The 24,946-nt window shown below is 47.4% G+C and overlaps 1 protein-coding gene across 2 annotated transcripts in view; it reads right to left on the minus strand.

The window, feature by feature from the left end:
• RELN (reelin) overlaps nucleotides 1-24,946 on the minus strand; it is a 321,986-nt gene that overhangs the window by 296,096 nt on the left and 944 nt on the right. The window contains exon 2 of one of the 2 annotated variants that reach the window (XM_080391905.1): nucleotides 49-23,111. In XM_080391905.1, the coding sequence (XP_080248031.1) occupies nucleotides 49-277 (229 nt within the window). In that variant the 5' untranslated portion in view covers nucleotides 278-23,111. Of the gene's footprint in view, nucleotides 1-48; nucleotides 24,939-24,946 lie in introns of those variants that run through there. The other variant, XM_080391904.1, reaches the window with a different exon arrangement.

Below are 24,946 nucleotides of genomic sequence, written 5' to 3' on the forward strand. Positions count from 1 at the left end.
CCGGGGCCGCCCGCCGGGGGCCGCGCAGCGCCGGGCGCCTGCACCTACCGTGGTACTCCTGGCCGGGCACGTAGGCGGCGGGGCTGCCCGCGATGTGCAGGGCGATGAGCACCTCGCCCTGCTCGCCGTCGCCCTCCAGCTCACCGTGGTGGGTGCAGAGGAAGAAGAAGGGCGAGAAGCGGGCGCGGGGGGCGGCCGCCCGGCCCGCCGCCAGCAGGGCACCCAGGGCGGCCAGCAGGCAGGGCCAGCCCCCGGGGACGCCCCGCCGCCGCTCCATGCTGCTGCCGCCGGCGCCGCTGGGGCATCCAGGGCACGGCGGGGCCGCCGCGCCGCTCCGCTGCGCTGCGCTGGGCGCGGGCCGGGACGGGGCGGGCCGGGACGGGGCGGGCGCTGCCCCCCGCCGCGGCCCGCGGGAGTTGCGGGGAGGCGGGCGCGGAGCGGAGCGGAGCGCGGCGCGGGCAGGGGCGGCCCCTCCGCGCCCGCCGAAGGCTGCGCCGTCCCCGCCTGCCGCTGCCGGGGTGCGGGGCACGGAGCTGGGAGTGCGAGGGCTGGGAATAATTTATTTCCCCCGGTGTCGGGGTGGGAGGGAGGGGAAGGTCCCTCCCCTCCTCCGCCTCCTCCGCCTCCTCCGCCGCCGCCGCCGCCCGCTCCTCCTGCTCCTCGCTCTGCGCTCCGGTGTGCGGTGCTGCCGCTGCGGGGACGCGGGCTGCGAGCGGGGCTCTGCTGCCCGCCCTTTGTCTGCCTCCGGGTCCCTGCCCCTGCCCCACGTCCCAGCCCCTGCCCCTGCCCCGACACCTGAACCCCTGCTGCCTCCTTGTTCCCATGTCCCTGTCCCTCGGCCCCTACCCTTGTCCCTCTGCTTCTGTCCCTCTACCCATCCTTTTGCCCCATCCCTCTGTCCCTCTGCTCCAGCCCCTGTCCTTTCGCCCTGTCCATCTGTCCTCGTCCCTCTGTCCCAGCCCCTGTGCACCTGCCCCAGCCCCTGTCCCTTAGCCCCTGTCCCTGCCCCGGCCCCAGCTCTGCCTCTGCTGTTCCCGCCCCCGCTTCTGGGGAAAAGTGACATTTTTTACTTAAACCTTCTCCATCACCATCTTCAAAACGATACCCCTGCACACACACCCCAGAGGCGGGTCCTGCGGCTCAGCAAGGTCACTGCTTGAATCTCTGGGGAAGGCAGGTCCCTGGGATGGGGCTTCAGCCCCCTAAGAGTGTGTGCCCAGGCCCTTCATCTCCAGAAAAGGAGCAAACCCAGCAGGGACCACAACGGGAATGAGCAACTGAACACGAAACATTGGCAGGTAGAATAATTCATAAAAACATACATTTTTAACAAAGCAAGGCTGGCAGAGGGACCACAGCATCAGGAGACAGGAGCAAATCTACCAGGGTCTAAAGCATCCACCACACTGCTGCTGGATCCCGACCAATGCCCAGAGACAGCCCGGGTGAGCGATAGTGACATGATGTAATCGGAAAGGAGAGCCTACCTGCCAGCATTTTTGAAGTGCAAAACTGGCATTGTCCAGGGGCTCCCTCCTGGATTGGTTTCAGTGCCAAAGGGAAAGGTTCCCTCCGCGGAGGTGCGAGCCACATGGACGGCACCATGCAGCTGCCCTACGTCCGTGCAGGCTGCTCCGCTGGCCCACCTCCCACCCAGCTGACAGAGAGCCCGCGCATGGTGACCCCGGGGACATCCTCACCATCTGCCCCACCTGCCTTCTCCGCTGGCTCTGCACCGAGCCCAGTGCCACCAGCAAAACTTTGCTGCAGTTTCCCATCTCACTGGGTTGTGCCTCACTGAGGATGGAGCGAAGCCATGTCCCTCGTCGGCTTGGGTGGAGAAACACACTGCGACATGATCCTGCTGTAAAGACGAAAGGGACTGGTGGTGCACAGCGTAGGGAATGGGACAGATCCCACCGCCGCTCCGGCTGGCGGACATCCCTGGCCACTGCCCTGGAAACTGAGCTCTGCAGCCGCTGTGGAGGAGTCAGTCTGGCTCCAAGGCTTCCTCTTTAGCTGGGTTATTTATTTTTCAGCTTGGGGTATTTGTTTGGGTTTGGGGTTTTTTTAACATCTGTGCCTCCTCCAGAAATTTCAATGCTTGTAAAAGTGACGGACTGATAATATAATTTCCTCATGCCAAAACCTCACACAGGCAAAAGGCTATGTGGGCTCGCTGGCAAAACCGCTGCCAACAGGGCATGTCCTCCCTTGTGCGCTCCCGCTTCCCTGCACGGAGAGCTCGCCAGCGAGGCCAGGCCGTGCCAGAGGGGCTTCGGCTGAGCAAGTGCACCTCAGCTCACGCCCCCTCTGCCCAGCATCTGTGGAAAGTTAGCCAACTGGTTTCGGAGGGCTGCCAGCTGTAGCCAACTCTCTTATTTTGTAAAATTAAGAGGCAGGGGAAGGGGGTGATGGGCTCCCACTGCTGCAGGAGGAGGGGATGCTGGCTGCCTCTGCTGGGGTGCCGCCACATCAGTTGCCAGTAATGCTTTTTCTTTTTTTTTTTTTCTTTTTTTTTTTTTTTTTCTCCAAGAGATAAATCCCTAAATAAGCTTGGGAGCGTGGGGGTAACTAATCTGCCAGCAGATTTTGGGGCCTGGACTAGTGCTCCCTGAAGTCACTGAGATCTGGATAAGACCCATGCTCATGAATTTTAGGCAATTTTCTTTCTTTCCGACTGCTTAGTACCCAGAGCAGCCAGGACTGTTAGTGCAGCCAGCCCACCTCTTTCTTCTACGATCTGTGTGTGTCACCTACCAACGAGGGGACATTCAGTAAAAGAAGGCGAAAATGGTAATGGCTCCACTTGGAAGCCTTGTGCCTCTCCTCAGTCACCTCCTTCCTCCATTTCTTTTATGCCTCTCTCTCCCTTTCCCCTTTCTCCTTTGTTTCTTCCAGTTTCACAAGACCTCTAACCTGTTCTTCATAGGGCAAGACGGGGAAGTCCCACGTCATGGCCTTCCATCTTGTCCAGGTCCCGTTGGTGAGGAATCCAGCAGAGGCCCCAGACTGCTGATATTCAAAGACACGGGACTCAAAGGGACCATTTGGGACCTCAAACCCTGTTTTCCTGCACCCACCAGAAATAGTGTAATAGACCTTTAGTCCAGACAAGTTACCTTCCTTCTCTGACCCAACCCATCTAGGTCTAAATGAGCACTCCAAAACTCTCCTGGACATTTCAGGCTCATCTTTGCATAGAAGAGTGATGCTCCAATCAGCAAAACAGGGGGACCCAGGGTATTGCAAAAACCACAAACCCTGCAATTTTACATGTCCCTACAATAGCAAGGAGATATTTGCTGAGCATGTTTGCAAGGAGCCAAGGCTGTGACCAAACCCCGTGCATCAGAAGGAAGGAAGAAAAAGAAGCTTCCAGACCCTGCTGGTCTTTGTCTAAAGGAAAAATTCTTCCTGGATCCAGCTCCGGTGCAATCTCACTCATATGAGCATGATATACCCATAACTCACCCCAAACCTCACCTGGTCTGAAAGATTTTGTTATGACCAGGAGCACCAGCACGCCCCTCTCACCCCCTGCCCCTGCCTTCAGGCAGGCTCCAGCGTGGCCGGGCAAGGGGGGAGCCTCCCACCAGGCTGTCCCCACCAGGCTGTCCCCACCAGCTTGCAGGGGGTCCAGGCATGGGCTGGTCCCTGGGTAGTTTTTTGCCTTGGCTCCATGTCCCCTCGCCACTGTGGGTACATACAGTACGTGGGCTTTGAAGATGAGAGGTTTATGCAATGTCTTTGGCCAGAATTCCTCATTCATCCTTCTCCCATTGACAGCAAGGCTAAAGTATTATTATTATTAATAACAATAAAACGGTTAATTTAAGAAAAGTGACTAAGATGAACCTGCCTGTACTAAAAATAAAAGGCTTGTACAAATCATAATAATCTCTATTTTCACACTCCTCTGATCCAAGATTCTTCATGTAAGTTATGACTCTACTCTGCTAAAGGCAGAAAGCACCTAAAGCTGCAGGACAGAGGTTTCCACTGGCTTTCACCCCTCGTGCAGTATTTTTTTAACACAGAAGACAACAGGGAGTGAATCAAGATGCGAAATGAGTGAAGACTGTTGTCTGCAATGGAGAATGCAATAGGTGGAATGTAAATAATTACTTAGAAGGTAGAGGCCCCTTCCAAGCATGGGCGGTGGGGGGAATCACAGCACAGATGGACGTGGCTGCAGTCCATATTAATTTATGGAAGTGATTATTCAGGCAGTGGAGCTGCTCACTTCATTCAGGGAGAGATCTCGCACCCCAAAAGCGGAATTGAACAGCACATTAACAGGCAAGTAGCTGCTTTATTAACGTGGCCACAGCAGATCATTTTGCAAGGGTCATGGTAGGCTGGGGAACTATTAAGTAACACCAAGCTATTGCTTATTAGGAGCTTTGTTTGAGCTCCTTAGGTCTGGGAAAAGGCTTTCACGGAAGAATGCAGAAAAACACTCTTGTCACTGTCACCATGTGGAGAATCCTGATGCATGTCTTGTCCCCAGATTTCAACACCTTTCTATGACAAAAAATAAGGAAACTGCCTAGCCTTTCTACACAATCTGCTGCAAATAAGAGAGCAATGGAGCACCAGGTTGCAAGTACTATTTATTCATTGTGGTAGTGCATGTAACATCTGAAAACAGGACAAGCTGAAGTACTTTTGACTTTCTTACACTAATAAAGACTATAAAGTGGACTTTCTAAAGATCTTTCCACCAAGTGTGTTTATTTCCTACTCATCCATGCAAGCACACAGTGTTTTCTCTGTATGTGTTTCCCCTTGAGCACCAGACAGACACATAGAGCAGACCTGCTTTTTTGCTGCTTGGAAGGTTTTGCTAAAGACAGACATACTCATGGCTAGAGGAGAATCATGTGACAGATGTGCAGAAGAAAAAACCTTTGCAGCTGATAGAAGGGACAAGTTACCTATGATCACTTCACCCTCAAAGAAACATTGCCACATGACTGGTGGCAGTGGTACCCCTGGGCCCAGCAGGCACTGTAGCTCAGGCATACTCTTTTCATCCTGAGGCATAAGGGATGAGTTCTACTGCGCAGCAGCTGGTCATCTGGAGGTGGGGAATGCAAGGTATTCGGCAAATCCTCACGCTGAAACCACAGTACACAACCAGAGTGAGCTACACAAGGCCAGTGTCTCAACCCGTGCCACGCCATGCCATCCCATCCCATTCATTCTTGTCCCAGATGTAGACTAGAAAAAAATACAAATTGTTGAGGAGGACCTCTTCTTCTCACCCCAGCAGGTGGGCCATCAACACCACCGATGCACTTCAGCTGCAGGCTGGAAAGCCCTTCCTCAGTCACCCCAGAGCATGTGGGGTCTCTTCGTAACCCCAGTCGGGGAAATAACGGGGAGGATGGGTCTGTCCATGCTAAAGTGAGATGAACCTCTTGGGGCTATCAGAGAAGTTGAAGCTTCAGTGTCAGTAAAGTCTGACTTCAGCAAAGCTGAAGCATTTGCCTTGTGAATGCCGGACAGGAAAGTCAGAAAAAATGAGTAGCCTAAAAGAATTGACCTCGCCTCTTCTTCTGAAACAAAGTCTTCTGTTCATGAAGCCTCCTTGTTTTCTTCTATTTATGCAGGGACTTGCCAGAGAGGCCTGGTGCTCCGGAGCTGCCTTGGCCATGCCAAATAACCCTTTGGGATGAATCCCGTTTTTGTGCACAGGATTTGTCGTAGTTGGATGATAATGCAATCTTGCCTTGCCAGTTACATGAACTTTGCTCTTAAGTAGAGCCCAAGTAATTTCTAAACAAAGGCCTAAATGTGAAATTATAGGCAACTTCCATGCCTATGTTATTACGAGGTTTTAATTTTTCTAGGGTAGGCACAATAGCAGCTGTTTGGCTGCGCCATTTTCAATTGGGCTGGTACAATATGTGTCTTCTGTGAACTGACATCTCATGATTTCATCTGAAAATAGAGTATTTAACTATACACGTTTTTCCTCTCTCTTGTATCGCATTTCATTCAAATGGCTTTAAACTTGTATTTCTTTATTGCTTATTAACTTTAATGAGGTATGAATATAAAAGAGAATATTAAAAGGCTTTTATTTTTCGGAGAGGCATTTCTTTACAAACACTGTTGATACTACCAAATAGGTGAGCCTAAAGCCTTACATTTAGCGTTGATTTTGTAGACATTAAAAAAGAATATAAGATTAAAAAAACCTCCAAACCAAGGAACATGTATTAACAACTTTCTATTGTCTGGCTTAATAACAGAGTTTAATGATGAATACTTTCAAAGGGCAAAAAGGTTTTATGCTTCAGTACCTTACGTATTTTATTTTTATGATATTGCTTTAAAGATTTAAATCTCTTACAGAAAATAAACTTGCTCATGCTTAGAAAAGAAAGTAGAGGTAGTGGGAGGGACTTTGAGTTTAAAATTACTCTGAATATCTATTATGCATAAAAATAAAAATTGCTGAAGACAAATATGCAACAGTCATTATGGTTCTTGCTTTTATGTGTTCCTAATTTGGATGATCTTTCCTTTAATGTATGATTTTGGATGCAACAGAGGCATAAGAATATTTTTTTTTTCTGTTTCCAATCCACTGTGCTGCTGTGCCCTATTAGCACCGCATTAGGGGTGTACTTAAGTATATTTAAGAAAATTCCACCTGACTCTGGTCATACAATTCTAATGTTTGATCTTGTTTTGTAAATCTGATTTTCAATGTACTTTAAATAAACACATCTTACATAAAGAGGCATCTCCTGCAACAAGTGTTCATGTCCATGACAGTTGTTTCCCACTATCCATTTGCTGCTCTGGATTGCCATGAAGAAATGCTGGGTATTTACTCGTGCTATATCCACATACTGAAGTTTCCAAGGCTTTCATTAACTTGCAAATATTTATCGTGAGTAATCTTTATCTGAAGAATTTTTTAAATGTTAGTGGCCACAAAAGAAAGTCTTAGTTCATTTTACTGCCTAATTTATCTCTGTGCTTTGCTATTCTAACTTGAATAACCCCAAGGATGCAAGGTACACAGGGCTAACAGGCCAGGACAGTTTTAATAGTTTACTTTGTGAAGAAAAGTGGGACGTAAATCCTGAGGAAGTCTGTAAAAGATATTTCTTCTTTATTTAATGGCTATTAAACTTTCAGAGACCTGGAAAAGTTACTCCTTCTCTTTCATTTAACAATCACAAAACTTGCAGAGAGCTGGAAATACATTTTAATGTGGGTTTTGAGGGCTTTCTCTTGTCATCTCTGCGTTTAAAATGTATCTAAAATATACAGGTTGTGTGACTGTCAGTGGACCTGTGCATGGAGATCCAAGATTCAACACTTTTATCTACGGCACACAACTGCAGCCCATGAGGCTGCAAGCATTTTGCAAGGATTTCTTTTGTTTGCCTACTGCCTTCCACAAAAACTTTCTCGCTGCGGGTGCAAACACGAGCTGAACAAAAACTGAATAGTAGTTTCATCACAGCTCTTTAAAATAGCCACAGATGGATGCAAACATTGAGGACAAGCTGGGAGCTGCCCTCACGGGCTGGGTGCGCAGAGGAGGGCGACCCCGGGCAGTGGCCAGGCTGCAGCATCCATCCCACCGCCCCCACGCTCCCTGACCCGCCGCCCCGCGCGGGACATACACGGGGGTGTCACAGCTCATAACTTATGTGAGACTCGGTCACCGGGGCCACCGAATTCTCAGATTTGTTTTTCAGCCCACCGACACAGGGGTCAATGTGTTGGTCACCCTCAGTGATTGGGTCGCTGCATTTATGCACTAAACTCAAGTTTCTTGGGTTTGGTGGTTGGGGTTTTTTGGGGTTTTTTTTTGTTTTGTTTTGGATTTTTTTGTGGTTGAAGAGCATTCTTTGACATGGGAGTGGGAGCCTGGCACTGGCTTTTGACGTCAGCAGGCTCCCGGTGGCAGCCCTGCAGCAGAGGCTGGCTGGGCACCGAGGGAGAGGGGCGCAGGGGATAAAGGGTGCCAGTAAGGGGGCTTTGCACAGCCCCGGGGGGCGCTTAGGCAGCACGAAGGGACCGCACGTGTGTGTGCCCTCGTGGGGTCTGCGGGTGGTTTGGCACCCGCCAGGGGCAGCCGGGCATCACCAGCAGCGAGGCCAGCCCACGGAGGCGCACACCGGGCAAGGAGCTGCCTCTGCTGCAGCTTCAGGGACCCCCAAACCCGGCCACGCGTGGGCCCGAGCCTGAAGGTAACACATGGGGGTAACAACACAGGTGATGTGAAGAGTCTGACGCCGTGATGAAAAACTAGGAACAGAAAACAAACCGGTGGCAACTTCTTTCTTCTTCCCAGCACTCCTCATTTATTGAAAATACCTCATCAGAGCCTTGCATCCTGACAGCTGCACAGTTATACTACTTGTATTGAATTTCATCCGCTTTTAGATTGTAGAATTAGTTGGTTTTCAGAGCAAGCCTTATCCAAGAAATACATCAGGACCATAAAACATGGGGCCAGCATAAAGTGTGACCATGTGAATGCAATAAGGAGGTTAGGAATGGTACCTCCACTTCAGTTTTGACCCACAAAATTACTTTTCCAACCAAAATAGGACTGCTTGGAAAATCAGGCTTATAGGTTAATTTTAAAAAAAACTTAATTCGTATTAGCAGCGAAGAAAAGCATTAGGATAAGCCAAAATACTATAGAATAAGCAGATATTTTTCATTATTCCAAATCCTCCACCAGAAATCTAAAATTCAGCCCTTATGAGTCAAATATTCCTCCCAGCTCCTTTTAAGAAGGCCATTGAGAAACTGCTCGGAGTGGTTGTTGATGAGAAACTCTTGTATAACATGAAGTATAGATGAGACCACAGCATTTTTATCCTCAAGAGGAATCATGGCTATACTGCTAAGGAGCGATCCGGTCATTGCAAGAAAACTGTCAGGCTCCCATCCCAGCCCCTGGCTTCCCCTGAGGAAATCTGCCCCTCCACATCTCGGTGTCCTCAGCTTTAACACGAGACCATACCGGGTGGCCCCAGACAGGCAGTCTGCTCGGGGTGTGAGCAAACTGGGTTAGAGGGTGACTGCAGTGCTGCTAAGCTCCCTCTACAGTGATGATATTGAGTGATCTTGGTAAAACGAGGAGTCTGCTTCACCAGCTTTTAAGTGGAAAGATGCTCCTGACATCATCCCAGTGCCTGGTAAGCTGGATCATTGGGCTTTGCCAGGAACACTCAACTCCAGATCAGGGCTTTCGGGCCAAGCTACAACCTCACTTGATAAGGTCGTAAAGATTTCCAGCACCAGAAGCTCTATTGCTCGCTCTTCAGGATGATGTAAGGGCACTTTTTTAACAATTTGACCTGTAGCAGGTATTTTCATTTTAAAAACAATTGTCTTTCCTTTCCCCATGTTAGACTTTGCTCCACCAGTGCTAGATATCAGAGCCAAGTCACAGCAGAGGTATCTCCCCGTGAAGGCACATCAGCTATGAAGAAGTCTCCTCTTATCCATCCATTCAATAAGGTGAGCAGATCAACCTCTGTAAGTCCCAGCGAACTCCCTGCTCAGCCCTCCACACGGCGGTAACCCATCAAGAAGCACTCCTCAAAGAGCAGCATCCCTGGCAGGTGCGGGCCCTCCTGTTTCTTGTATGACATGATGCACAATGGTCTGAAAAGATGCCATGCTCGGAAAACTAAACAGGCTCTTGGAGAGCTGCCACGGAGTGGAGGGGATGAACCTGTGAAACTGGTGTCTTAAAATACGCTGCTGGGTCATCATGTGCTGACTCATAACAGGTTTAAAGAATTCTGATGGGTGTTTATTGAGTCAGAACAAATCCTAGCATGTACCTGTAAATCCCTGCTCATCATTGCATTTCTCAAAGTTCAGCTGAAGCCCCCCAGGATGCCCCAGCCCGACACGGGACTTCGGTAGCTCCAGTGCAGCTCTATTGCTCAGCTTCATGTACCTGTACAGGAACTTCTGCCAGTCAATGTGCCAGTCCAGGTCTGCTTTTTCCATGGCAGCTCCTTCTACAGTAAAAATACATGACCAGCCTGGGTGCCTGTGCATCCCTGCAGCACCTGGTCCTTTGGCAAGGCAGTATCTGGCAAAGCAATGCCTACAGACACCCATGCCCGCTGCTTTTCACCAAAAGATGTGGCAGAAGACACACAGCTGGCTGGTGCACCCCAGCCTGTGCCCACCCTGACTGGTGCAGAGGGGCAGCTCCTCTGCTCCACTCCCTTGCAGAGCCAGGGTGCTGCTGGGTGCCTGCTGCTCCGGGGGATGTCCCGCTGCCCTTGGGTGTCTGCAGGGCCATGGGTGTGGTGAGCAGGGGAGTTAACCTTGACTTCGGTTTGCACATTCAATGTCAGTGCTTCAAACACCATCCTTCTCCTGCCCGTTAGGAAGAGGGAGCCTGAGCCACTGGAGGAAAGCCCCTGTCCTGCCCCTGGCCCATGTGATCATACTGTCACAGTGGCTGCTCTACCACGATCTTCTCCCTGGGACAATTCAGCTCTTTGGAAGAAATTCTCAGGGGTCTGGACTTTTTTCTCTTCAATTTTCTCTCCAAAATCCATTCTGGAAGGATGTCTGCCACTTCAAGGATGTGCCACCGGCTCCTGTCCATAAGGAGGAGGCAGGTGATGTCTCTAAAGTGACCCGGGGAGGCTGGAGTTTGCAGCTTAGTAACTTAAATATCCTCCACCTCCTGCTCTCAGGTAGGGTTGGGGTCACAGTGTTGTCTCTGCCACTTTGTGGTCACGACGTGGTTTTATCAGCCATTGCAGGGGGCTCAGGGCACTGCTCCTAGCAACACTATCTGGCTAATTTCTTGGCCTTCCCCTTGCTCCTCCTTCCAATAAGATAAGAGGAAAGGAGTTATCTTCGTTAGCTGTACACACAGACTTAATTCCTCACTGCAGAGCTGGAAATCCTGGGTTTCTAGGCATGGGTGCCGCTCCCAGGTGGCTGCAGGTGTGGCTGCACAGGTTGCCGGTAGGGTCACTCTGCCACCAGCCCCATGGGTGGCCACCCATGGCACCGGGGCTGCGGGGGAGAGCAACGGCCATCCAACCCATCGACTCCTAGTGGGCTTTTTATGGAAGAAGAAGGTTCTGCAGAGGTACCACCAGTACCACCATCAGGTGTGAGGTCACCGTGGCTCTGGTGTGCAGGAGGTGGGAACACCGCTCAGGCTGCTGCCGCCTTTGCCTTTGCCCTGCTGTGGCTGTACATCTGCTGCTCTCCTGCAGCTGGACGCCCATGTCCCACCTCCCAGCGACCCAGGGAGCAGGCAGGGGAGTATTTGCTTAGTGGGGCTGGAGTGGCTGTGTCCGCCCACCAGTACCCTGGCTCGAAATCAAAGGATGTTTGTCAAATCTTCTAGGAGCTTCGAATGGAAGAAGATATAGAAATGCAAAGCGTGGCATTCTTTTTTTTTTTTTTTTTTTTCTTCCCTTTGGCAAATAGCCTGGAAAAGTAACAAAAAGAGACAGAAATGCCAAAAAGTAAACCACCTACTGTTGTCTCCTGGAGATAAACCAGAACATTGTTCCAAGCAGCAGAATGCTGCTGTCATTTCTCCTGGAAGTGAAGAGAGCATCGCCCGGTACTGGGGAGGGGGCCAGAGGAGAGAGAAAGAGAAATGTGCGGTTCAGCTGAACCTGTGAAAGGGGAGCCAAGGTAATGCCTTTAAATGTGTTTGGCATGGAGCGAAATAACACACAGTGTCACGTATTTAGAAAAATCATTGCTACGGGAAGTTAACGAGGTTTCAGAGGCACTTGTGACATTCAGTGGGTTACAATAGTTTCTTGTAGATTATTATGACTCCCACTCCTGAGGAAAGATCTTCTGGGCATGAGTCATGGAGACCCTGCCCGGCTGTGTTATTCCATCCCATGGTACTCTATTGTTTATTATATTTTCTTCCCCCCACACTAAAAATGCAGACTTGCAAATACACGGTTCCTGACACACGCAGCAAGGACTACTGAACCACAGGCACTGCAGTTTGCTCCCTGTGCGCCTCATGTCACTTCCACTCAGTTTTGGGGATTTTAATTCTTTTGGGTATAATAGCGGCTTTTAAGCAAGATGCCTCAGCTTGATTTAGTATTACTTTGTGTTTACTAAAGCCCAGCCCTATCAATGATGGAATTAACATCAGGCTCAGAAAGATTTGACCTTTCGTGTGGGTAATAGCAAGGTTACAATATTGAGTTTCTCCCTCTTTTGAAGATTATTGGCCAACAAAACATAACCTTGGGGCAAGAAGCACAGAAAGTGCCTGTGGGTTTTGGCACAGCAGCTTAAGTGAGTCCTGCAGGAGCAGCTCCAGCGGCCCCTGCCCTGCCCCATCCCCGTGCTGCTGCCAATGTCCCTCCAAGCTCCAAACCAGAGCTGATTCAGCATCTACATCTTTGCTGCTCCACTGTCATGCCTCAGCTTGAGCTGACTCGGGCAGATATTTTCTGTTGCTGACACCATTAGAGCAGCAGTAACCTCTGGCAGGCAGGTGGGAGACAGCTCCATCTTCAACTGCCGTTGCTGTTTGCTTCACTGCCCATGAGCTGAAGCCCTGAGGAGCTGAAGCTCCATTTGCAGCTGGAGCAAGCTGTGGAAAGTCAGCAATTCACCTTTCTCATATTCTTTGGGGATAAAGCAACAAAAGCAACAACAGATTTAATATAGCAATGTGCTAAGGGAGCTGGATTTCGGAAATCACATATCCAAGATCTCACCAGCCGGTACCAGGAACTATTGATGACATCTTTACTCATTGCAGTCAGCTGAGTTAAATTTCCTTAACGGCTACTTCCCAGCTACAGTCACCACTTTATTTCTTCACATTTTCATGCACTTCACCCACTGAGAGGATGTTTCCAGCTGCCTTCACGCTGCTGGGTAGAGGATGCTCCCAGGTGGCAGAGGAATGCTGTATCTCATTCCTGCCCTCTGTTACAGTGACACACATAACGAAACCGTTGATTAATTGTATTCTTCCTGCAGGCTACTGGGTCTGTGAAGGATCAAAGTAAAAGTACGCTTTCATAACTCCAGGTGCTTAAGGAAAGTAATAAATAACGACAATGTTGTGGCTGTGTATAGGCTCTGTACCCAGGGACAAAGTATCTCACAAACACAGGTAAGAAGTGTTATTCATATTTTATACAAAGGGAAACTTCCAACCCAACAAATAGGTAATATTTTTCCTTCTATGTGCTCAATGTATTGGAACAAAAGCTATTTTAATAACATTACTTGGCACATCTCTGCACCATGCTCTCCTGTGTACAGCTCCAAAGATATTTGCTGCTGTGGGTGGTGACCGCTCTGAGCAAAATTTCTGGGCTCAGGACTCCGATGGAAGGCACAGCAATGCTCTTATATACTGGTACAACCATGTCCTAGTAAAATTACTTACTAGGTGAGTCAAGCATCCAGCTGCTTGGGCTGAAATGCTGGGACTGCACAGCCCAAACAGCACCGGGCTTGTGGGGCCATGGCTGGTGGCAGCACCCTGCCCTTGGCTTCCCACTTCCTGCTGGCCCAAGTATCTGCTTGTGAAGCCAGGTGATGGGGAGCACCAGCTGCCCAAAATGTGTGTGCGGCCTTTGGGGCTCAGGCAGGGTGGCTCAGGGGTGCGCGATGGACAGCACGTGCAGGGTGACCTGGTGGCCAGTGACTGGTGCAGGGAGCCAGAGGCCACAGCAGAAACGGGGGGAATTACTTTCTTCTTTGTTTGAAATAGTGTTTTTCCCACTCTGATTAAACTGCACTGCAGCTCATTAACTATTCAGGTGTTGTCTGCATCTTTAGAGAAGGAAATGCAAGATGACAGACTATTTAACAAGTTCATTTTAAGCACAAAATGTGTTTAAGGCAGGAAAAAATATTACTTGATGCAAAACTTGGGTCGGTGTAATTGCAGGTCTGACTGCTTCAAAGATGAAAAGCCTCTTTCTTAATTCAAGGCAAATGTAGCAGAAATAATGTTTAGAAAAGAGATGCAGGTAGGTACACACCAGGGAGTGCAATTTTAATATCCTGAGTACAAGATTTTTTAAGTCTTTGTCTGACCCCATGTTAACACACTTGGTTACTTTTCATCTGCCACATTCATCTTTGTCGGTTTCTTTTTCCCCTCTGTAATTTGTTTGTCCGTGTTTGCTCGTGTTTACATTCTGAGCTGATGCTCTTGGCCTGGTTTGTGCCTCCTCGGAGGCCCAGCACTGACCCTGTGAACCGCCACAGGATGAGATCCAGCTTAATCCTCCACAGGCAAAACCATTTGGGGTTTGTCCAGAGCAGATGCATCTTCAGCACCGGGAAGACACATCGTGTGGTCCAGCCTCTGGACACTTGCCCTTAAAAATACACAATGAGGCAAGGAGTTCATTAATGAAGAAGGCAGCAGGTAATTCCTGACAAACTGAAGCTCAGGCAGACCCACACCCGATGCTCCAGCTGGGCCTCGCTGTGGGGTCAGAGAGCTCCCAGCTCCAGGGTCTATCCTGGCCATATCCGAGTCCTGCTCCAGGACAAAGCATCACTGTGGACCACCACCAGGCTGAGCCAAGTTTCTGCGGGAGCCAGAAGCCCCCTGTGAGATGCTGACACCAGCGCTGGCTCTCAGACCTGCCCTGCCGTTCGAATGCCGACCCCAGCACCGTGGCAAGGTGCAAGCCCTTTCCTCTATGCCCTGCCGTCTGGGTGGCAGGGGTGCTTGTTCCAATGCAGAAATCTTTCCTCAAAAAGCAATGTATCCAAAAGGTTTCATGAGGGGTTAATAACTGGAAGGGACATGGGCTGAGGCTCCTGGACTCCCTGTGCTGAAACCCTTCGGTTTGTGCTTTTCCTGTCAAGGTTTTCAAGCCTGGGACTCCACAAGAGCTGGGCACCCACCTCACCACTGAAGCGTGGAGCAAGTGGGAGAACTCTGGTTCTGCTGCTCTTTTCCGAATATTGACTTACACATGGGATAGCTGCCAGGGTGGGTGGGCTTTGGGAGGGGAGCAGGGAGGAAAGGCACAGCTCAGCCAGGAATTCAGGTAACCTCAGGCACCCGTCACCTTCCCATCTTCACTCAGTGGTCCCAAGTGTGGTCCAACCAAGAGCTGCTGCCCAGACTAGGTCTTGGCAGCCTGCTCAGCTCCTCCATCCTCTACACCCATCTACCTCTTTGGAGTGTGCTCACTCTTCCATTGAGCTTCACAGAGGGGCTCCGAGCACCCCATGAACTCTGGCAGAAACTTCTTGAAAAGTTGAAAACCTGCTGATTAGCTATAATATTCCTTGTCGGAGGCACTGGATTTCATGCTGTTTACTAAGTCTCACATACCTCCTGATTCAATGTTTTGTAAATTTAGCTCTCTCCAGCTTCAGCTGATGTGTGGATGCAGACGCTCTCAGATGCTATTTATTCCACAAGTGAGAAATGACTTGATAATTTATGGGTTGTAAACCCAAAGTTGTACAGGTTTTTACCTCGGGGAGAGAATAAATACATGTCTCATTTCAACACATTTTAGACAATGTGCTCCTTTTTAATGGCTTCCTTTGGTTTTACTCTGAAGTAAGTAGACACTTCCTTCTAGGATTCTCCTATGGGAGATTCATGCTGTTCTGTCAGGTTGCATATTTTCCCCCTGAATTTCTTAGAGAAGATCTTGCTTATCTGAATTACAAAGATGTTAACGTTGTGTTGTCACTGTGAATAAGGAGTTTAGGGAAAGATTTTATTTTGATTAAGAAACTGAATAGTTAAAGAATAATTACTGCATTGGCTGTGTGAAACCTACAGATATTTAAAATTAATCATAATGTATTTACTTATTTATAGATGTTGAAACTAGAGTGTGCTTTTACCTGCAAGTAAAAGAACTTGCACATACAGCTGTGTAGTTGAGGCTACGTATGTGCTTTTCGTACCCTGAGAGGAAAATATAACTGTAATGGATATACATAGGAGTATTGGGTGAGGAATTTTTAGGCAATGGGATTTGACATTACAGTTCAAAGATGGAAAAGATTTATTGATCTGCGAGTTAAATAGTGACCCTGGTTTCACCTCTTGTTAGTGCTCTGTAGGTTGCATTTAAAAACTGTACCGTGATGAATCCTTAGGCTCAGATCAATGTATATCCTTCCACTGATAGATCACAGTGGAGCAAAAGCCTGAAGGAGATGCTTAGCTCCACCACCTGTTTAAATTTGAGCATATTTTCATTACATTAGGGTCAGTTTTGTAGGATTCCTCCATCTTCACTTTCCTGATAACATCATTTATTGTGATCTGTAACGACCTCCCAGGCCAATATTTGTAAACAGTGACTGAAGTCATCAGTCAACATCATCTCAACCTACAGGATGTCAAAGTGGACAGGAAGGTTTATCGTGTCACTGGGCTCGGCTTTGCATCACTAAGGTAATTATTAAACCTGGAGTAAACAGAACTTTGATCCCATGTGTATTTTTAAATGATTGGCAATGACTGATCTTACAAAAATGTCATTTTGAAAAGCCACTCTATAGGAATTCATTGTGTCAACATATAAGGTGTCCAGTGCAAGGTTTAGCAAAGTAAACTAGCCCGTAGAGAAGGTGCTGATGTGGGGTGCTGTGTGAGGAGCTGCGAGGCCTCCTCTGGTTCCCAGCCAAGAGGAGTGTGAAACGTCCGTCTCCCAAAAGAGAAAGCAATTCACTCACATCAGGGCTAGTGACTAGTGAGAAAAGGTGACCACGGCCAGGGAAAAAGTGGACGTGTAAAAGGATAAAAATGTGCATCGTAAGAACACAGCGGGACCTCTCTCTCTGTAAAACTATTGTTTCCATCTCTCCCTTTGGTCATGGGGAGACTGTCTAAGTATTTTCCCTTTGTGGTCTTCCCCCAGATCATCTTCATACTGTCCAAATGCTGTCCACCTTCCTCTGCTACATCCCTTCCTGCACGAGAGAGGTGCTGAAGTGAAAGAGGTGGGCACCTACGGGGTGGGCACTAGCACTTCTCTTAGGCAATGATCCCCAATCCATCATCCATGACTGGTGTTAGGTGCTGGAGGTTATGTTTATACGTGTGGGAAGAGAGGGAAATTTGGGGAAAATAAGCAGAGTTAGGGGAGAAAGGAAATACAGGAGGAGAAGTGAATCTGGGTGAATTCAGGTGAACAACTGGCTGCAAACAGGGGTCAAAAGCACCCAGCATCAGAGGTGAAGATTGCCTGATGGGAAGGGACCCCCCTGCAGAGGTGCACCAGCCCATCTGTTGTGGTGAAAGCTCGGGTTTGCCGTGTAATAACTCATCTCCAAGGAAAAAGTAGATGGGACAGTTTGGTAACCATCTTACCAGGACAAGTCTGTGCCTGTGAAGTGCTTACCTGTGCCTGGGACTATGGGCAGTCAGGAGTCCTGTAGCTGGTCAAGAAACGCTGTGAGGGTGAAGTACAGCCGTATCTCGGCAGTCAGCAGCAGTTGCTTTAGGTTGTTAACAGAGGACAAAAGCGAGTGGATATGCATAAATCTAAGGTATGGATGGGCCGAGTAGTGAGCAGCAGCATCAACATTTGCCTTCTCAGCCTGCTGTGCTGAACTGGGCTAACCAGCACTTGGGGCCCAGGAAGGCAAAGGGCCAGTCTAAGCACAGCTGCAATCCCAGCACATGAAGTCTGAAGAGGGATAACCCAATTCATTCCTTTACAGTTCTACTTAATTAAAGAAATTCTTCCTATCATTTCATTACAGAAATAACTTCCAACAATGTGCTGGAATAAAATTATGTTTCCCCCACTAATAAAATTTTGTGGGAGTATGTAATTATACAGCTCCTACATTTGAACTGCAAGATGTACTGCACAGTGGCGTGCCTTATGACTATGTAAATTTAAAGCCCTAAATATTTCATACTAGCTGTAAAATAACATAGTGTAATCAAAAAGTATGCCATTGCTGGGAAGGATAGGCTAGGTGTGAAGATGATGAAAACTCATCTGTTTGCTTGGCACTGTCAATCAGGTGTTACTTGTCTACCTTTCTTGAGATCTCGGAGGTAATTTACAGCAGGTTTTGCTGCTGTTCCTTGCCACTCATCCCCATAGGTGCACTCATTACTGTAACCACAAACCGTCCTGCTCTTCTGCACCTAGAGGGTCTCTCAGAGGAGAACACCGTGGACCAGGACCCTCCAGGAGAAAGCCCCAAGACCTGGGAGGGAATCCCTTGAATCAATGCTGAAGTACAACTGGTGGCTTGAAATAACAACCAAGTGAAGTAGATGCCCCCTTATTTATAGTGATTTTAAAGTAATCTGCAAATGGGCAGATATCTGCAGAGAAAATCTGCAAAGAAATAGCAGGTGAAACTTCAGCATGCCAGCTAGGCTGCTTCCTAATAGCTTCTCTATATCACCTTTAGCAAAAGGATATCTACAACAGTGTCGTTTATTGTTGATGACTGATAATAGGATTACTGCTCCCACATCCAAGAAGCATGGCATCCCAAATAGCATCATTTCATGCTGAAGGAAAGACATTTTTATCATGTCCTGACTTCGCATACTGCTCAACCAGTTATCTGTGCAGTGTAGAGCTCTGAGACTTTATAGGATATTATCATGTTATATGAAATTCAGGCTGCTGCAGCTATAAATCAAGAGGACACCTCATATGGTGGCTGATTCTCCTTGGAACAGCATCCCTAAGCAAAGGCTCTGTTCTCTGAAAGATTAGAGTGTGATTTAAAAAAAAAAAAAGAAAGTTGCCAATGAATTCCAAGCTCATGAAAAGGGCAGGTTTAATAACTTTGGTGTTCTCTGTTTGGCAATGTCATATGTAGAGCTACAGCAGAAACTTGTCCACAACTCCTTAGAAGATACCCCAAGTGTGACTGCAGAGTCCCTCCTCTGCAACACTAAGAAGATAATCCATTTTAAACACCATTTCTTAAACGGCATTTCCATCTATAGGCACTGGCTAGAAGAGTGCAAGCTGTGCCACTGGCCAAATGCAAGGAACGTCTGTCTACAAGGGAACAGCAGAGGCTGCATACATTTATGGTGCAGGTTTGGAGGCAGATGAGCTGATACTAACGACTTGTGGCTACCAAAGCACACCCTTCCCTGCCCCTCCCAGAAACATGGCAAAAAGTTCTCCAGTTTTTTAGCTGAGTTAGTTTTTGGCTCACAGCAGGGCAAGACCAGCTCTGGAACTGGTACAGAGCAAATGGTGGAAGGACACAGCAGAGGGTGGCCGAGGAGAGAGAGAACCAGACCCATGGGCAAGGGGGGATAACTCACCGAGTCGTGCGGGACTGAGCCCTTTTATGGTGGGGAACGACTGGTGGAGGCTTGGAGACACTCAGCCGGGGCTTTGCTCTCCAGCCTTGCACAGACCATGAGGATCAGGAGTGCTGAGTCTGTGGGTGCCCAGAAAAGCTGGTATTGCCCCAGACACTGTATTTATTTGCCCAGCTCTCATCTGAGCCTTCTCCTGTGTTCCTCCACCAGGAGTAAAAATTGCACTTGCTGGGCTCAAGGGGTTGGCTTACCCTTGATGGAGAAACTATAGCTGGAAGAGAAACACCACCTTCAAAACCCATGCAGCTGTGAAAGTACTGCTAAATGTAAAAGTTGGAGTAATGGTAACCGAGTACCAAAGGTGAAAAGCAGAAATCCTTGCTCAGCTCTGCAGAGCCAGTCCGAGCTTCCCAGTCTGCCCCAGTTAGAGCCACCCCTGCTAGGCTGCTTACTATGAACATTTGAGCAAATGTCTTGTCTCCTTTTGCTAAGTATTCACAGGCCAGCTGAACCAGGGCATGCAAAGGAGATTGGGGTTGAACATTAAGATATTTTTATATAAACTTATCCCTAATTGAGCTGTGAGAAGGTCAATTCCATTTCCAGGGATCAAGACGCAGAGGTAGGCTCTATCATTAACCTCAGGTGTATCTAGACCCCTCTCCAAAACCTACTGGAGTCACATAAAGTCTATGGATCTGCCCCTCAAATGCTGTTAATCCTCAGAATTTTAAAAACTTATAATGAGAAATCAAAGCTAAAACTCCAGCAACAATGAACTAATTCTCCCAATGGCCAAATACCCTCAGTAGCCAACCCCGGCAAGTTAGGCTGAAGCAGCAGGTTTTCCTACAGACTTTTCACCTGTGATGCTGCTTCATTTCTTCACAAAGAAATGTATTAAATTAGTTGAAGAGACCAACTTTTGCACACCCCCAGGCTTTCTATTTCACCGGTGTTTTTAAAAAAAGACCTGAGAGGGGAAATGGCAGGTTACAAAACTTGTGTATGCCTCTCCTTGGGACTTACAGCAAACAACGGGAAAGGGAATCACTGGGCGCGCTGGGGAAAATTATGTTAAAGGCCTTGTAAGTTAAAAACCAAGCACTTTGTGAGAAGAAGCAACCCTCAGACTGAGGCAGTTTATCATTTAGGATTCACTCCATACACACAGTGGGAAGGAAAAAAGTTCTGCAGCATCTAAAGGGTAAAGATGGCACTTCATCATCCTTTGGAGAAGTACAGACAGCTCCGAGTGTGTACACAGAAGTAATCATTTCATAACAAAGTTCTGTTGGTTACAAGTTAAGGCTTTAAAATGCCCACTGACTATAAAGGCTTGTAATATTTCAGTAGGTTATTGCCTCTGAGAGGTATTGCCACTTCATTATACATTTTCTGATTGTTCAAAAGCCTACAACGCTGAAGATGTGCTTTCTTCTGCCTGAAAATGCCTGAGACTTGAGCGAGGGAGTGAATGTATGGTGTATGCTGCTCATGAATAAAAGATGTTTGCAGCTAAGCAATCTAGAGTGTTCCTCTCTTAGGGGAATAATGCTATTCATCAGAAATTTTAAAGAATAATTTTTAGAGACTTTTTTATTTTTTAAAAAAAGAGGAGGCATCCAATGGCTTAAGTAATGATGAGGATGCTTTAGTGGAGGGGATGGCGGGGAGGGAACCGGGGAGGACACCGAGCCTCGCCACAGTTGTGCGAGACATCTCGGCGTTGCCCCTTGCCCCAGGCAGAGGTGCATGGGGAAACACCACAAGCCCCCCACGCATCTTGCTGGCAGCCACAGGGAGACTTGCTCTGCAGCAGCAGCTGTGCTGGAAATGCAGCCTCTGCTAAGCAGGAGGCTGACAGCATCACTCTGACACTAAGAGGAGGCGTGAGCATGGCCAAACACAGCGGCACTTTAACTTTCCCACTCTCACCTGGGGTGCCCAGCGCTCACTCAAGCTCCTGACTACCCCCGCCCGTCCAAAGTGGTGACCCTTCACGCTGAAGAAGGAGCCCTCTCACCCATGCCTTCAGGGATGGTCCCAGGTCCTGGGGACACACTCTGGTCACCACTAGGCTTCCAGGTACAGCCTCAGATGCTGCCCGAGATGCAAAACGCCTGTGCACTGACCCCCCAGCAAACAGCCAGTCGGGCTCACGAGAGCCATTGTACAGGATTCATCCGGGAAGGGTTTGTGCAGTAGCACAAGGGTGAAACTGCTCTGCTGAAGTGTAACTCCAAGACTGGCACCCACACCGTGCTCCTGCACACACATCCAAAATACCGGCAACAGCCAGTCAAGACACGGAGAGAAGGGGAACGTGCTGCATATGCTCCTGGCAGCAAAGCCACTGCATCTGCCTGTCTATAACAAGTCACACCGGAGACACCGGAACCTCTGGCCACATCACCCACCTTGAGCATGGAGCTCCTGGAGGAGGACTGAAGGTTGCCCGTGGAGAGCAGCCATGCAGCTCCAGCCCAGAAACACGTGCACTGAGTTAATCCAGCTTCCTCACAGCAGCAAGAACCTTGTAAGCTTGCAAATGTTTTGAATGACATGTTGAGATGCTGCCGATGCTCCCATGTTCTGCTGAGGGGGAAGCTACAACCAGTGTTCTCCAGATCCCTTCCCTTTTCAGTAGCACAGAAGCTCACACTCAGGTGCTTCAGCCAGGGCCATGACCAAACCTGTAATTGATGGATGTCCCACTTGTCCCAAGCCTCGGTTGCACAACCAGGTACAACCAGTTGAAGTGTTCCTCCTATGTGAAGAATCTGTATGTAACCCATCAGAAATTGCTCTGTACATGGCAAGAAAGGGAAGACCCCTGTGTGTTCATGACTTTTATCCTCTGGATACCATCTCTAGTCACTATAACATAATTTTTTCTTTTCAGTCTTGAAAATATTTCTTGGTTTTCTTTAAACTTGGCAGTGAATGATCAAATTTGTTTTGTGGAGTCACAAAGAACCACAGCCCTGAGAATGTGAGAAAGAATGAGAAATACTCCTGTTTCTCTGACACCGTGGCTCTGCCTGCAGGGTTAGCAAGCAGCAGACTGCAATTACAGTTTCAGCATCTATTCGTTTTATTGAGGCAGAGCATCAACATGTGTGCTGTATTCTTTGGCTTCTAAACAGCAAAGTAAATGTACATAAAACTGAGAGGTGATGCATATTATATGAAAAGAAGACATTTTGATCCATGCAGCAAAAATTATTAGTAGTTTATATGGAATAAAGTTTTACTGTACACAATTTTATGTGCTCGCACAGAGAATCTGTAATCCCACTAAGGAATATTCAGTCTACCTATAATGAAGGAAGTTTTTTAGAATGAGAAACCCTTTAAGGTTTGAGCCAATCAATATCTTAAATACGGAGATTAAAAATAACATCAGAATACACACGGTAGCCAAATGAAATCATCACATTTGTGCTTAAGGAATGAGGTATTTAGCGCACACTTCGTTTTCCCTAGAAATACTTTGCTTTAAATTCTGCATTTTATTTTGCCACATTTTTCACTTAAAAGCCTGCATGGGCTTTTGTACTGTTGCCAGGCTTATTTTTTGTTTATATACAGGTTCTTGCCATGGAGATATGTCCCTGACATGAAGGCATCCAGTATAGGAAATGACATGCAATGCCTTATTCTTCTAGTTTAATTAATGCTCTGACAACTTGGCAATAAGGCTACAGTGAAGAAAAGGTCTCTGCAGGGAACCGCAGGTTTTGAGCAGTAAGAAATCTGTCAAAATTTTACTATATATCTATAGTAACATATCGAACATCCAAAGATTTCTGGAAGGCATCTGTAGAAAAGAATTCAAAAGAAAAAAGGTTAGCATAAAAATGATGTTCCTTAACCTACTAAAAATAAAAGAAAAGAATGACTTTCTCAGCAGCCAGACTTGGAACTGGGTAAGCAGCCTACGCTGACTTACTCATTTCATGCAAAAAGAAATTCCAGTTTTTAATGAGCAAGGACTGTTTGACACAAACAGTAAAAAGGATTAGCCCAATCCCTGTTGAGACTGGTTCTCTTCTGTGATTTAAACAAGATGAAGGAAGAGTAGGTCCGCTCCACACTGTGATCCATGTAACCAGTCTGGATCCTTGTGACAAAACCTGTAAGCCCAGGTGTTCTGCTCCACAGATTTCTTGTCCTTCTTAGCTGAAAGCGAAACAGCAGCATCTTGGCACGAAGGCAGGAAAAGGTGTCCTCTCCCGCTCCTCTAACCGGTCCCATATTCTGGGAGGCACCAAAGGTGACATCTCCAAAGGAGACTCAAAAGGACCTCTACAGGCAGCCACAGGCCTCGGATCATCAGAAATCCGTGCCTTACTGAGAGTTTCATTTGATATTCATGATCTTACTGTGCTCTATCACCACCCTCGATTTCCCAGGAAAGGAAATTGAGATGCAAACAGCAGACCAAACTCAGTATCACCTGACTTCCTCCAGTATCTCCACATCTTTTTGGCTGTGAACGTGCAGGGATAGCACTGTCTTTTCTGATGGATGAGCTATCCTTTAGCTACTGATGGAAAACAGCTGTCCATACTTGGAGATTTAATTGCCTTCCACACCAGAAATTAATGAAATTGTGCCATCCTAGGAAAATATAAACCAGCCACACATTTTTTATGTGTCTTTCTGAAATCAGGAGTTTTGTCTCCTGTAGTGTGAAGGCTTCCAAGGCATGAGACAGCTTATAGATGTCACAAACTACTCACTACAGAGCAGTTTGAGATTCCAGTCTAATCCCCTACTTCCCCACTTTTTATTTTAGTAAAGAGATTCATTTATTTCTGCAAATACATCCCAAATGAATCAGAGGATTTGGCTTCAGTCTCTTCAGAGGTCTGACTTTCAAAGAAGAAAGTGCATGGGAGAAAGTAAACGGCTACCACTGCAAGTATTTATAGCTGCATGAAGAGATACACAGATAACAGTTAGTTTAAGATACTTACTATTCAGATTTATTGCTGGCATGAGTATCAGTGACTATAATGAAGATTATTTGTTTGTTTCATGATAAAAACTTTAGCTATTCAGAATGTTGCCAAAGATTTAAGAGTTTCAGCTCAATATTTCTATAGTGGGTATGTCTGCAATACTAGTTTCCATTCTGAGGGTAAAGGAATTTACTAGCAAAATCTAGTTAATTATATCACTGAAAACTAAAGCAAATGTTTTATTTTGCTATACTGACATCAAAAATGTGATTGCTTCAATGACAAGTTCTGTCAGTTCTGTGCTTTGGAGGAAGCATTTAAGATGAGATCAGGAGGAGCAAAAGGAAAAGTGGAACCAAGTTTCAAGCCAGGTTATGTGCACAGTTATTCCATTTAAAAACAAAAGCCCCAAACCAGTCTACTTTCATTTTAAATGTGGATGGTGAATGACAGAGGCATAGCTGAGGACAAAACTTTGCAGAAAGTAACTGTGACTATTTGCACAAGTGTGTTTACTTTTCCTATAATCAACCAAAAAAACCCAACCCACCTCACTCTTGAAATTAGATGAGATTTTGTTTAAAGATCTCTAAGTCATTAGAAAACAACATGCTCAGGATAAATAAACATGTCTCTTTAACAAAGCCTCCAGGTATGTTCTACCAGTAAAAAGTGGCACTGAAGAAGC

The sequence above is a fragment of the Falco punctatus genome (assembly GCF_963210335.1).
Source record: "Falco punctatus genome assembly, chromosome: 6".
In the NCBI taxonomy this organism is placed as follows: Eukaryota; Metazoa; Chordata; class Aves; order Falconiformes; family Falconidae; genus Falco; species Falco punctatus.